A 14,310-nucleotide genomic window follows, 5' to 3' on the forward strand; every position below is an offset into this window, starting at 1 on the left:
TTTGTAAATGTGGATTGTTGTCATAGCCTGCCCGCACAACTTCATCCAACACAAACAATGTCATGCAGTTTATGAGTCTGGATTTAAATGGCTGTATAGACAGGGACTACGAGCTGGTGAATTGGTTTCAGAATTACGCCTGAAACCAAGGCTGCCACCCAAATGGCACCCTATTCTCTACATAGTGCACTACCTTTGTAATACATTGATAGGGTCGCACATTTCTGGACACTTCACCCAAATTCCCAGGTTTTTCAAGAAATCCAAGTTGGAAGATTCCCAAAATCAGGTGGGAATAAGCAGGAAATACAGGAATCCTCCAAACAGGATTTCTGGAAAACCTGGTAAAGTTACCGGAATTTTGCGACCCTATGTAAAACAGAGACCACACCCCTGTCAATAGTGCCTTATACCCTCAAGCATCAATACTACTGTGTATAAAACACCATACCACCAACACACCAGGGTATGTGTTAGGTTCCCCGCTAACACACTGGTCTTACCCAGAGCTGATCAGACACAGCCAACTCATTAATCAGCATCCCTTCTTCCTAAAGAAGCACAACCAGGAGAAAAAGGACAAGTGTTGTCTGTAGACTAAGTTGTCATCCGATTGGCTGAGGCTAAGCTAAAACGTCAACCTCTACCTCAGCACACCATAAACTTTAACTGACTATTGAGATGTTGACTTTGAAATACAAGCTATATTCGTGTCAGGTGTCATTTAAACCAAGGGGTTCCCAACCTTTTTCCCCCCCATGGCCCCCTTCCCTCCCCCTATATTAAATACAAACACCAGCTTTATTTTGTTTAATTTAAGGGACCTAGGAAAATGAAGCTCATTTCCTGCAATTTTACGTGGCTTAACAAGTTTAATTACATCTTTTAGGTACGAAGACAAAGAAAATAAAGTCTAGAGCTGGTTTCCCCGAATGTTATTCCACTACCAAATGTTTTATGATCACTTATATGAACACTTAATTAAATATGCTCTTTTAGAGAAAGTGATTAGATCAATTGATAGTGACAGAGTCACACACTCAATCTGTCAAATCAAGACGCATACACATACACCATATGGGGGGCGATGCCCCTTAGGTTGGGAACCCCTGAATTAAACAACATTTTTAGGATCACCACACAACTTTTCTTCACTTTCGGTTGAGTCCCTGAAGTTGCTGTGAGCTGTACCTTTAACATTTTAAGCAATGATTCAGTGCAGTTCAAGCTCTTAATTAGCACGGACAATGACATCCTAGAAAATAATCTCATAAAGGGGTTTCCTGATTTCTAATTGCTACTGTACTGTAGGCTACAGTATATCTCCTTTGACATCAGAAGGACATGGTTTTGATTGAGCTTCCTGGCCAGGCTGAATGGGAGGTTGAAAAAGAGACTGAAAACAAAAACATCGATCCTCGACCTCATTTGAAGCCCCTAAGACTGGCTTATTTCAGTTGATTCACTGCTCTTCTTCTATGCTTTGATCCTAACTTTATACATTTAGTTTCCTCACCGTTCTTCTCTTACTCTACAGAGTTAAAAGATCAGGGCCCATATTCATAAAGCGTCTCAGAGATGGAGCGTCGACCTAGGGTCAGACCCACCCCTGTGTAATCTTATTCATTATGATTTAAAGGAAAAAAGTACTCTAAAAGAGCTCTAAGACACATGATGAATACAGACGACTCAGGCCTGACAACAGCCTCCTTTTGGATTCATGAGGCGGAAAGAAAATCAAGTTTATCGCAAAATCTTCAGAGGCTGTCATAACTTGACAAATGGCAGCTGTCATCGCATGTGTAATCTATCATAAAACAAATTCCCCTATATACTGGTCTTGACGAGAAAAATGTTTACTGTCGGGGGAGGTTCTCTTCTGCACTGTTCCACCAATCCGGTAAATGTGGAGGAGGAGTTAAAATGGAGTGTCGCCGAAAGCGGAAGTCGAGTCACAGGCTCTCTTTTCATTTCCCCTGAAACCGGAACGTCCAGTTGTTGGAGACTCGGCAGAGGTTACCATGTGGAACACAGGAATGTTTTCATTCAGTTAGGTCAATTACACCCGTACTGTAAAAAAAAACTGACAAAGCAACGAAAAAAATAGGATTGGTGAGCCAAAACAAAACATGGTATTTCTGCTTCGGTGGAAGGGCAGAGAATAGGCGAGGTTGTGAATAGTTCTAAACAGAGAGGTAAGTGTAAAAATAAAATTAAAAACCCTCACGCAACATAACTACAGTGCGCATGCAGAGATTGAAATAAAGGTTTATTTTGAATGAAAAAAATACATGCAAATCGAAGGAAGACAAATAGATAGAATAGGAGAAATTACATAGAACATGCATTGGTTATTGTAGGCTAAAGACAAGATACAGAAATGACAACAAACATGCATTAGATTCATATCCTACACTTCTTGTTTGCCAAATAAATGTGCACACATTTATCAGTTAATACAATTCCTGATACTGCTCAGGAAGTTATCTTGACCAGAATACCGGATTTAAGGAAATGATGCCAACCTTAATCTGGTCTTCTTAGTATTACATTTACTTGGAAATTACTGTACAATGTCTTCAGAATACACACATGGTGAGAGCCATTTAGACAACGTACTTAGGTTTACAGAGTATGGTAAAACAGTGTAAATACAGTACTACTGATATAGGCCTACTACTCGTTTCCAAAATCAAAACAACCACCAATGACTATCATATTTGAGAGTAAGTGCAGTTTACTCTCAAATAAACTGCACTCAATAAGCTTATAAGCATGATAAGAAGCATGCTTTATAAGTGATTCTAACATGACTGAGATGAAAAGGAAAAGACATAGACACACACACACAATATCGATGACAATACACAACCCCTCTGTTTAGAGATATCCACAACTGTGTATTGATATGAATTTACAACGAGTTCATATTAAACCAACAATTTGACTTTATTCATGGTTCATTGATACAAGTTAAAGGTGTCTAAAGGCGATAACTGAATGAAGCGACAACATCAGCACATGGCAAAAGCATGAATTAATTTAGGCTCTTACAAGTGTTCTTACAATTTCCCCTTTTGGGATTACTTGATTAGAAAAGTAGGAAGCAAATGAAGGTGTTTGTGATTTCCCCCAAAATATGCCTTAAAAACGGCCTGATTGACTTTTTCATCGCATAAAAGTGTCAGCCAAAATACTTTAACCATGTGCTTGTGAAGAGTCTTTAGTAGGGGTATAGTTTTCTGTTGATAGAGGAGCGTACCGTAGAGTATATACAGTAGTGAGTCAGGTTACCTTCTTGAAGCTCTGCTCCACCTCCCATAGCTGAGCGTGACGCTCTGACACGGCCATCTTCACCACATCCTGCTTCCTATTAATCCTGTTCCTCCAGTCCTCCTCGCCACTCTTCTTCAACAGGGCCAGCCTGGGGGGGGGGGGGGAGAGAGATGTCAGTCTTGGTTCTGCCAAGGGGCCATGGTTGTATAACACGAAGACACACGTAATACAGCACGCACAGTGGATTGTTTGCGCCACCTGTCCAATAAAGGTCAATTGGATCAATGACAACAAGCTGTGAGAGAGCTGGAGAGACGGATGATAAAGCATTCCCCCTATGGTCTCAGCTCAGTCATAAAGTCAGAACCTAGACTCTACAAGCGACGTCCATTATTTAGAATTTGGAATCTTGCTCCTATTCTACAAGGAGCCAATCAGAGCGCCGGGATAGTCTGGATGCTTAAAACGACTCCATGTTTGGGTTTAGTGCGTATCCTCCAAAAGTGTGAAATGGCAACCCATTCCCTGTATAGTGAACTACTTTGACCAGTAACACAATCAAAAGTAGAGCGCTATATATGGAATAGAGTGCCATTTGGGACACAGGCGCACAGAACAGAGCTGAGAATAAACAGAGCAGACTAGAGCAGGTCAGACCACGGGCACACTGTCAGCCTTAGCCATGGATCTGGACCATAGCTACACACTGATGGTGATGGTCAGTCGTGATGAAACCCGAGTTGGGAGTCTGCTGCCAATGTTTGATTTAGCTTCATTTCAAATCTCTACCAGAGGAAGAGCTGTAGGAGTTTGTTCTTATACTCATCATCAAAATAGTAAATTGTACCATTGGCAATGGAGATATTAAATAGACTTCATACACTACATGGCCAAAAGTATATAGACAAACCTTCAAATTAGTGGATTCAGCTATTTCAGCCACGCCCGTTGCTGACAGGTGTATAACATCGAGCACACAGCCATGTAATTTCCATAGACAAACATTGGCAGTGGAATGGGCCTTACTGAAGAGCTTAGTGACTTCCAATGTGGCACCGTCATAGGATGCCACCTATCCAACAAGTCAGTTTGTCAAATGTCTGCCCTGGTCAACTTCAAGTGCTGTTATTGTGAAGTGGAAGCGTCTAAGCGGAAAAGTGGAAGGCCACACGAGCTCACAGAATGGGACTGCAGAGTGCTGTCATGGGTTCCAACACTCTACCGAGTTCCAAACTGCCTCTGGAAGCAACATCAGCACAGGAACTGTTCGTCGGGAGCTTCATGAAATGGGTTTCCACGGCCACAGCTGCGCACAAGCCTAAGATCACCATGTGCAATGCCAAGTGTTAGCTGGAGTTGTGTAAAGCTCGCCGCCATTGGACTCAAACAGTGATAAATCACACTTTGCCATCTTGGTAGTCCGACGGCTGAATCTGGGTTTGGCGGATGCCACCTTTGGGATGAATTGGAATGCCACCTGGGAGCCTGACCTAATCGCCCAACATCAGTGCCCGACCTCACGAATGCTCTTGCCTAAACGGAAGCAAGTCCCTGCAGCAATGTTCTAACATCTAGTGGAAAGCCTTCCCAGTGGAGGATGTTATAGCAGCAAAGGGGGGACCAACTCCATATCAATGCCCATGATTTTGGAATGAGATGAGCAGGTGTCCACATACATGCAGTGTAGGTAGAAATACTGTATTCAGCAAATTCAATCAAGCCACAAATAGGCACATACTGTAAAGTTTAAATATACTACAGAGTGCTGACAATTAAAAGCAAAGATACAATCCCCTAACTGGCTAACTCCTACTGTTCCCCCTCACACCTACGCTGCTACTAAAATTATTATTGATTTTTACCACTACGATTTTGTTCATTGACTGCCATTATCATTAGTATCTATTTATCCTGGTACTGCTCACTATTAGTCCTGTTCACATGTATACATCGACACCTCAGTACCCCATAATGATAAAGTGAAAACGTGTTGAATATGAAATACAGAAATATCTCATTTACATCCATAAGTATTCACACCCCTGAATCAATACTTTTTAGAAGCACCTTTGGCAGCGATAACAGCCGTGAGTATTTCTGGGTAAGTCTCCAAGTGCTTTCCAGATATTTTTTTAATTCTTCAAGCACTGTCAAATTGATCATTGCTAGACAACCATTTTCAGGTCTTGCCACAGATTTTCAAGTAGATTTAAGTCAAAACGGTAACTCGGCCACTCAGGAACATTCACTGTTTTCTTTGTAAGCAACTCGTGTAGATTCGGCCTTTTGTTTTAGGTTATTGTCCAGCTGAAAGGTGAATTCATCTCCCAGTGTCTGGTGGAAAGTAAACTGAGCCAGGTTTTCCTCTAGGAATTTGCCTGTGCTTAGCTACATTCCGTAAATTTTTTATCCTGAAAAACTCCCCAGCCCTTAACGATTACAAGCATACCCATAGCATGATGCTGCCACCACTGTGCATGAAAATATGGAGAGTGGTACTCAGTAATGGGTTGTATTGGATTTGCCCCAAACATTAAACTCTGTAATCAGGACAAAAAGTTAATTGATTTGCCACATTACTTTAGTGCCTTGTTGCAAACAGGATGCATGTTTTGGAATATTTTTATGCTGTTCAGGCTTCCTTCTTGTCACTCTGTCAATTAGGTAAGTATTGTGGAGTAACTACAATGTCGTTGATCCATCCTCAGCTTTCTCCTATCACAGCCATTAAACTCTGTAACTGTTTTAAAGTCACCATTGGCCTCATGGTGAAATCCCTGAGCAGTTTCCTTCCTCTCCAGCAACTTAGGAAGGATGCCTGTATCTTTTGGGTGTGTTGATACACCATACAAAGTGTAATTAATAACTTCAACATGCTTTTTTAATTACATTTTTTTTTACTCGTGAACTTTTTTAGCCTTGCCATAAACAAAGGGGTTGAATATTTATTGAGCCAAGACATTTCAGCTTTTCATTTTTAATTACATTGTAAAAATTTCGAAAAGCATAATTCCACTTTGACATTATGGGGTATTGTGTGTAGGCCAGTGACAGAATCTCAATGTAAACCATTTGTTATTCAGGCTGTAACACAACAAAATGTGGAGAAAGACAAGTGGTGTGTATTCTTTCTGAAGGCCCTGTATATATTATAATTCTTTATATACCGGTCACTTTTCAGCCCTGTGTACATGTATATCCGCCTATCACGCCTACACTGGCACTCTGCACACACACTAACACCCTCACACACCAACCCACCACTTATGCTGTTGCCATACTGTTTACTATTATTTTTTTATCCTGCTACCAGTCACTTTCTCCTAATCGCCCGCCTAAATACTGAATATAGCTTCCCGTCTTATTTCTCATGTTTTCTGTATTATATATTTATGTAAATTATTTATTATACTGTATTAATATTGATTACTGCACTGTTACAAGTTAAGCATTTCACTGTATTTGTGCATGTGTAACAGGGTTATATTGGTGATTCCCCTTGCCACTTTAGTGTTAAGCCAATGGGTTTTTGGTTTTAGTTTTGTCTTGCCTTCACCTACTCAACATGGCATCTTATTGGCTGGTTTGCGTAGCTTGCTTACGAGGGGGGATGTTTCAGTTAGAATCGTCCCAGTGAACAAGAACCAAACCAGCGGTAAGTTGTTGGTTGCAAAGCACTGTACGTCAAAAGTGATTTTTATACTCTCAAGTGATGATTTAAATGTACAATTTATATCAATTTGTTTGTAAATGTTATTCGAACATCACACATAAGATGCAGTGTTTTTTGGAGAATATTTGTTGTGCATTTTGTTGTAAAGAATTCCCGCCAGTACTAGCTAGCAACTTACTGTGTCTGGTGGGGGGGTTCGAATATTTTGTACAGTGCGTGAGTGCAGAGTTGGATGGTGAGCCGTGCATTGCATGACGTGCAATTTTGTGCTGTTCCTATCAGGTACATTGTTAAAGATATTATATTGTATATTGTAATTGTATTATTTTGGTAACTACATGCCCAGTGAACAAGCACCAAACCAGCGTGCGTGAGTGCAGAGTTGGATGGTGAGCTGTGCATTGCATGACGTGCAATTTTGTGCTGTTCCTATCAGAATAAATCTCCATGACTGGTGCTACACGTTGGAGTTCGTATCGATGATTGATTGTACACAACGCAAGCAGAGTACTGTTACACATGTGACCAAACTTTAACTTGAAGGCAGACATTCTACTGTAAGCAGAATCACATAAATACAGATCATAGTCAAAGTCACAATGGGACGGATTCACGGACACAGATTAAGCCTGGCCCATAGGGCTCTGGTCAAAATGTGTGCACTATATAGGGGATGGGTTGCCATTTGGGACACATCTCTAGTAGGAGACAGGACATAGTGTTCATAAAGCCTGGGCCAGTGGTGCCCTCTGCTCCTCTCAAAAACACCCCTATGTCCCAAATGAGTGGGCGTCCAATGATGGATGCATCATGCACTTCATGGATGATTCAAGAGGACAAACTCAATTTTGCACACGCACACACACACACAGAGTTTTGAAAGGACGAGGTGGATCTACACTCTTCAGTGTCAGAAACACACACAGACACACACAGCTTTTGCTAGTCGTTGGAAGCAAATGTTGTTCCATTATGTCATCAATCAATTTAAAAGCCAATCAATGGCCAGCTTGTTGACAAGGAGAACTGATAGGAACATGCTTATGTAATTGATTGGATGTGCGAAACCATCACCGGTCTGCAATACTGATGGATCGGAAACATTCCCATTCCTTGAACTAGATTTAAAAATCACAACTCCACATATTCTGCATTCCCCATTTGCTACAGAACATTACAAAACAACACGGACTACAATTGACAGCTAGTTACAGTAGTTCATAGATACTAGCTACAGTTGAAGTCAGAAGTTTACACAGATTTAGGTTGGAGTCATTAAAACTCGTTTTTCAACCACTCCACAAATGTCTTGTTAACAAACTATAGTTTTGGCAAGTCGGTTATGACATCTACTTTGTGCATGACACAAGTCATTCTTCCAACAATTGTTTACAGGCAGATTATTTCACTTATAATTCACTGTATCACAATTCCAGTTGGTCAGAAGTTTACATACACTAATTTGACTGTGCATTTAAACAGCTTGGAAAATTCCAGAAAATGATGTCATGGCTTTAGAAGCTTCTGATAGGCTAATTGATATCATTTGAATCAATTGGAGGTGTACCTGGGGATGAATTTCAAGGCCTACCTTCAAACTCAGTGCCTCTGCTTGACATCATGGGAAAATCAAAAGAAATCAGCCAAGACCTCAGAAATGTCCTCTGATCTGATGAAACAAAAATAGAGCTGTTTGGCCATAAAGACCATCGTTATGTTTGGAGGAAAACGGGGAGGCTTGCAAGCCGAAGAACACCATCCCAACCGTGAAGCATGGGCAGCATCATGTTGTGGGGGTGCTTTGCTGCAGGAGGACCTGGTGCACTTCACAAAATAGTTGCCATCATGAGGGGGGACAATTATGTGGATATATTGAAGCAACATCTCAAGACATCAGTCAGGAAGTTAAAGCTTGGTCGCAAATGGGTCTTGCAAATGGAAAATGACCCCAAGCATACTTCCAAAGTTGTGGCAAAATGGCTTAAGGACAACAAAGTCAAGGTATTGGAGTGGCCATTTCAAAGCCCTGACCTCAATCCTATAGAACATTTGTGGGCAGAACTGAAAAAACATGTGCGAGCAAGGAGGCCTACAAATCTGACTCCGTTACACCAGCTCTGACTGGAAGAATTGGCCAAAATTCACCCAACTTATTGTGGGAAGCTTGTGGAAGGCTACCCGAACCATTTGACCCAAGTTAAACAATTTAAAGGCAATGCTACCAAATACTAATTGAGTGTATTCTGTCCCACTTCTGTCCAACTGGGAATGTGATGAAAGCAATAAAAGCTGAAATATATCATTCTCTCAACTATTATTCTGACATTTCACATTCTTAAAATAAAGTGTTGATCCTAACTGACCTAAGACAGGGAATTTTTACTCTGATTAAAATGTCAGGAACTCCAAAGTTCCTCTATGGAAATGGACTTGAACCCGATCGAACATCTCTGGAGAGACCTGGAAATAGCTGTGCAGCAATGCTCCCCATCCAACCTGACAGAGCTTAAGATGATCTGCATAGACGAATGGGAAGAAATCCCTAAATACAGGTGTGCCAAGCTTGTAGAGTCATACCCAAGAAGACTTGATGCTGTAATCTCTGCCAAAGGTGCTTCAACAAAGTACCGAGTAAAGGGTCTGAATACTTATGTAAAAGTGATCTTACATTTTTTTATTTGTTTATAAATTCGCAAACATTTCTAAAAACCTATTTTTGCTTTGTCATTACGGGGTATTGTGTTAGATTTCTGAGAGAAAAACAATAATTTAATACATTTTAGAATAAGGCTGTAACCTAACAAAATGTGGAAAAAGTCAAGGGGTCTGAATTCTTTCCGAAGGCACTGTACTTAAAATAATATATGAAATGTAACAATATATAAAACAAACGTCCTTTTTCAGGCCCCTGTCTTTCAAAGATAATTTGTAAAAATCCATATAACTTCACAGATCTTCATTGTAAAGGGTTTAAACACTGTTTCCCATGCTTATTCAATGAACCATAAACAATTAATGAACATGCACCTGTGGAACGGTCGTTAAGACACTAACAGCTTACAGATGGTAGGCGATTAAGGTCACAGTTATGAAAACTTAGGACACTAAAGAGGCATTCTACTGACTCTGAAAAACACCAAAAGAAAGATGCCCAGGGTCCCTCAACTGCGTGAACGTGCCTTAGGCATGCTGCAAGGAGGCATGAGGACTGCAGATGTTGCCAGGGCAATAAATTGCAATGTCCGTACTGTGAGATGCCTAAGACAGTGCTACAGGGAGACAGGACGATCAGCTGATCGTCCTCGCAGTGGCAGACCACGTGTAACAACACCTGCACAGGATCGGTAGATCTAAACATCACAACTGCGGGACAGGTACAGGATGGCAACAACAACTGCCCGATTAACACCAGGAAGGCACAATCCCTCCATCAGTGCTCAGACTGTCTGCAATAGGCTGAGAGAGGCTGGACTGAGGGCTTGTAGGCCTGTTGTAAGGCAGGTCCTTACCAGACGTCACCGGCAACAACGTCGCCTATGGGTACAAACCCACCGTCGCTGGACCAGACAAGACTGGCAAAAAGTTATCTTCACTGACTAGTCGCGGTTTTGTCTCATCTGGGCTGAATGTCAGATTCGCGTTAATCGTCGAAGGAATGAGCGTTACACCGAGGCCCTTAGTCTGGAGCTGGATCGATTTGGAGGTGAAGGGTCCGTCATGGTCTGGAGCGGTGTGTCACAGCATCATCGGACTGAGCTTGTTGTCATTGCAGGCAATCTCAATGCTGTGCGTTACAGGGAATACATCCTCCTCCCTCATGTGGTACCCTTCCTGCAGGCTCATCCTGACATGGCCCTCCAGCATGACATTGCCACCAGCCAAACTGCTCGTGCTGTGCGTGATTTCCTGCAAGACAGGAATGTCAGTGTTCTGCCATGGCTAGCGAAGAGCCCGGATCTCAATCCCATTGAGCACCCCTGGGACCTGTTGGATCGGAGGGTGAGGGCTAGGGCCATTCCCCCCAGAAATGTCTGGGAACTTGCAGGTGCCTTGGTGGAAGAGTGGGGTAACATCTCACAGCAAGAACTGCAGTACTTAGTATCTTTTGTGGCCACCAGCTGCATTGACTTACTTTTGATTTTGACCCCCCCTTTGTTCAGGGACACATTATTCAATTTCTGTTAGTCACATGTCTGTGGAACTTGTTCAGTTTAAGTCTCAGTTGTTGAATCTTGATATGTTCATACAAATATTTACACATGTTAAGTTTGCTTAAAAAAAATTAAGTTGACAGTGAGAGGACGTTGCTTTTTTTCTTAGTTTATATACATTACACTGCCGTTCAAAAGTTTGGGTTCACTTAGAAATGTCCTTGTTTTTTAAAGAAAAACAAATTTTCTGTCCATTAAAATAACATCAAATTTATCAGAAATACAGTGTAGACATTGCTAATGTTGTATATTTTTATGGAATATCTACATAGGCGTACAGAGGCCCATTATCAGCAACCATCACTCCTGTGTTCCAATGGAACGTTGTGTTAGCTAATTCAAGTTTATAATTTAAAAGGCTAATTCATCATTAGAAAACCCTTTTGCAATTATGTTAGCACAGCTGAAAACTGTGGTGCTGATTAAAGAAGCAATACAACTGGCCTTCTTTAGACTAGTTGAGTATCTGGAGCATCAGCATGTGTTCGATTACAGGCTCAAAATGTCCAGAAACAAAGAACTTGCTTCTGAAACTCATCAGTCTATTCTGATGAAGGCTATTCCATGCGAGAAATTGCCAAGAAACTGAAGATCTCGTTCAACTCGGTGTACAACTTCCTTCACAGAACAGCGCAAACTGGCCCTAACCAGAGTAGAAAGAGTGGGACAATCTGGTGCACAACTGAGCAAGAGGACAAGTACATTACAGTGTCTAGTTTGAGAAACAGACGTCTCACAAGTCCTCAACTGGCAGCTTCATTAAATAGTACCCGCAAAACACCAGTCTCAACGTGAACAATGAAGAGGCGACTCCGGATGCTGGCCTTCTAGGCTGAGTTCCTCTGTCCAGTGTCTGTGTTCTTTTGCCCATCTTAATCTTTTATTGTTATTGGCCAGTCTGAGATATGGCTTTTTCTTTACAACTCTGCCTAGAAGGCTAGCATCCCGGAGTCGCCTGTTCACTGTTGACGTTGAGGCTGGTGTTTCGCGAGTACTATTTAATGAAGCTGCCAGTTGAGGACTTGTGAGACGTCTGTTTCTCAGACTAGACACTAATGTACTTGTCCTCTTGCTCAGTTGTGCACTGGGGCCTCCCACTCCGCTTTCTATGGAATAGCATTCATTTCTCAGAACAAGAATAGACTGACGAGTTTCCGAAGAAGGTTATTTGTTTCTGGCCACTTCAAGCCTGTAATCGAACCCATAAATGCTGATGCTCCAGATACTCAACTAGTCTAAATTAGTCCAGTTGTATTGCTTTTTTAATCAACACAACAGTTTTCAGCTGTGCTAACATAATTGCAAAAGGGTTTTCTAACAACATTAACAATGTCTACACTGTATTTCTGATGAATTTGATGTTATTTTAAATGGACAAGAAATGTGCTTTTCTTTAAAAAAACAAGGACATTTCTAAGTGACCCTAAACCTTTGAACGGTAGTGTATATATATATATATATATATGGGGGATTGGAAATGATGCAGACAATTACAATCTATTTTCAATATTAAAGCGGATCTATCCCCGCCCCCCAAAAAAGCAATAATAATAAAGTGTCCCAGTTCTTCCATGGTCTGCATACTCAGATATGTCACACATTGAGCATGTTTGGAATGCTCTGGATCGACATGTACGACAGCATGTTCCATTTCCCACCCGTGTACGACAGCATGTTCCAGTTCCCGCTAATATCCAGCAACATTGCACAGACATTGAAGAGAAGTGGGACAACATTCCACAATCCACAATCAACAACCTGATCAACTCTGTGCGAAAGAGGTGTCGCGCTGCATGAGGCAAATGTTGGTTACTCCAGATACTGACTGTCTTTCTGATGCACGCTCCTACCTTTTTGTTTTAAAGACATCTGTGGCCAATAGATCTAGGTCTGTTTTCCAATTCATGTGAAATCCGTAGATTAGGTCCTAATGTATTTATTTCAGTTGACTGATTTCCTAATATGAACTGCAACTCAGTAAAATCTAGGAATTTATTGCATGTTGCGTTTATATTTTTGTTCAGTATAATTTCCTCCTTATCAGAGAGATGAGGAATGGGGTTAGAGTGGAGCAGCTCTCTCTCCCTCTCGCTCTTCTGCCGACCATCACTGCTGTCTTCCTCCTTGGGTGCTCACAGCTCTAACCAACCAACCTACCTACCGCCCAAAACAAATCCCTTTAACTCACGTCAAAACGCACCCAGTGCTACCTCGCTTTCTCTCTCGCTCTTTCCTTCCATCTCTCTTGCAACCTACATTCCACAATGAGAGTCAAGGTGAGTCTCTAACTCTCTCCCATCTCTCTCGAACATACTAACATCAGAACAAGAAAATGAAACACTACATCTTATCATTTTGACCTCATACAGATCAAAAAGTCCACAAGCATAAACATACTGACTGAGTCAGTGTCAATATCCAACATGAGTCAACAACAATTCAAATAATGCATGTGTCTGTTGCTGTCCTGTCTGACAGACTGAAACAAACAGGACTACACTGCATTCAAAAACACAGCCCAATCAGACAATGATTCAGAGAATTTCATATGCTCACACACATACTGTACAATGAATGACCAAAACTGCCTTGCCAAAAATGATTAATTACACTTAGGATCATGTATCAATACACCCAGTCACTACAAAGATACAGGCGCCCTTCGTAACTCAGTTGCCGGAGAGGAAGGAAACCGCTCAGAGATTTCACAATGAGGCCAATGGTGACTTTAAAGCAGAGTTTAATACCTGTGAAATGGGAAACCGGAGGATGGTGAGCAAAAACAAGCTGTCTAGAAACAAAAGGCTTTCCCTAATCAACCAGGGTTTCTTTGATGAGAAAAAGAAAAGGAACTCACCTGTCTTTGATGGACATCTGTCTCGCCGACATGGCTTCTGAGAGCTCTATGTCCTCTTGCTCCGAATGGACGAGGCTGTGTGTGTGTCCCAGACCACTGCTGCCGTCCGTGTGTGTGTCCTCGCCGCCCAGCTCCCGAGCCTGAGGCAGCAGTGTGTGTGGAGAGAGAGATGCACTCCTTAGCTGCTCTGCTGCTCTCGATGATGACACACTAGTGTCTGGCAGCTCTGCACACACACAGGAAGGCGTTAGGAGAGCTCCCCTAGCACAACATTTTTGCAAACACACTTATCA

The 14,310-nt window shown here is 41.7% G+C and overlaps 1 protein-coding gene across 1 annotated transcript in view; it reads right to left on the reverse strand.

Moving 5' to 3' along the window:
* Positions 1-14,310, reverse strand: part of LOC120050703 (supervillin-like) — a 97,027-nt gene that overhangs the window by 42,075 nt on the left and 40,642 nt on the right. Inside the window, exons 17-20 of the mRNA XM_038997274.1 lie at positions 14,018-14,243; positions 3,295-3,424; positions 1,517-1,523; positions 504-547 (exon numbers count right to left, since the gene is read on the reverse strand). Of these exons, the coding sequence (XP_038853202.1) occupies positions 504-547; positions 1,517-1,523; positions 3,295-3,424; positions 14,018-14,243 (407 nt within the window). The remainder of the gene's footprint in view (positions 1-503; positions 548-1,516; positions 1,524-3,294; positions 3,425-14,017; positions 14,244-14,310) is intronic.

This window comes from Salvelinus namaycush, chromosome 7, assembly GCF_016432855.1.
Source record: "Salvelinus namaycush isolate Seneca chromosome 7, SaNama_1.0, whole genome shotgun sequence".
Lineage (NCBI taxonomy): Eukaryota > Metazoa > Chordata > Actinopteri > Salmoniformes > Salmonidae > Salvelinus > Salvelinus namaycush.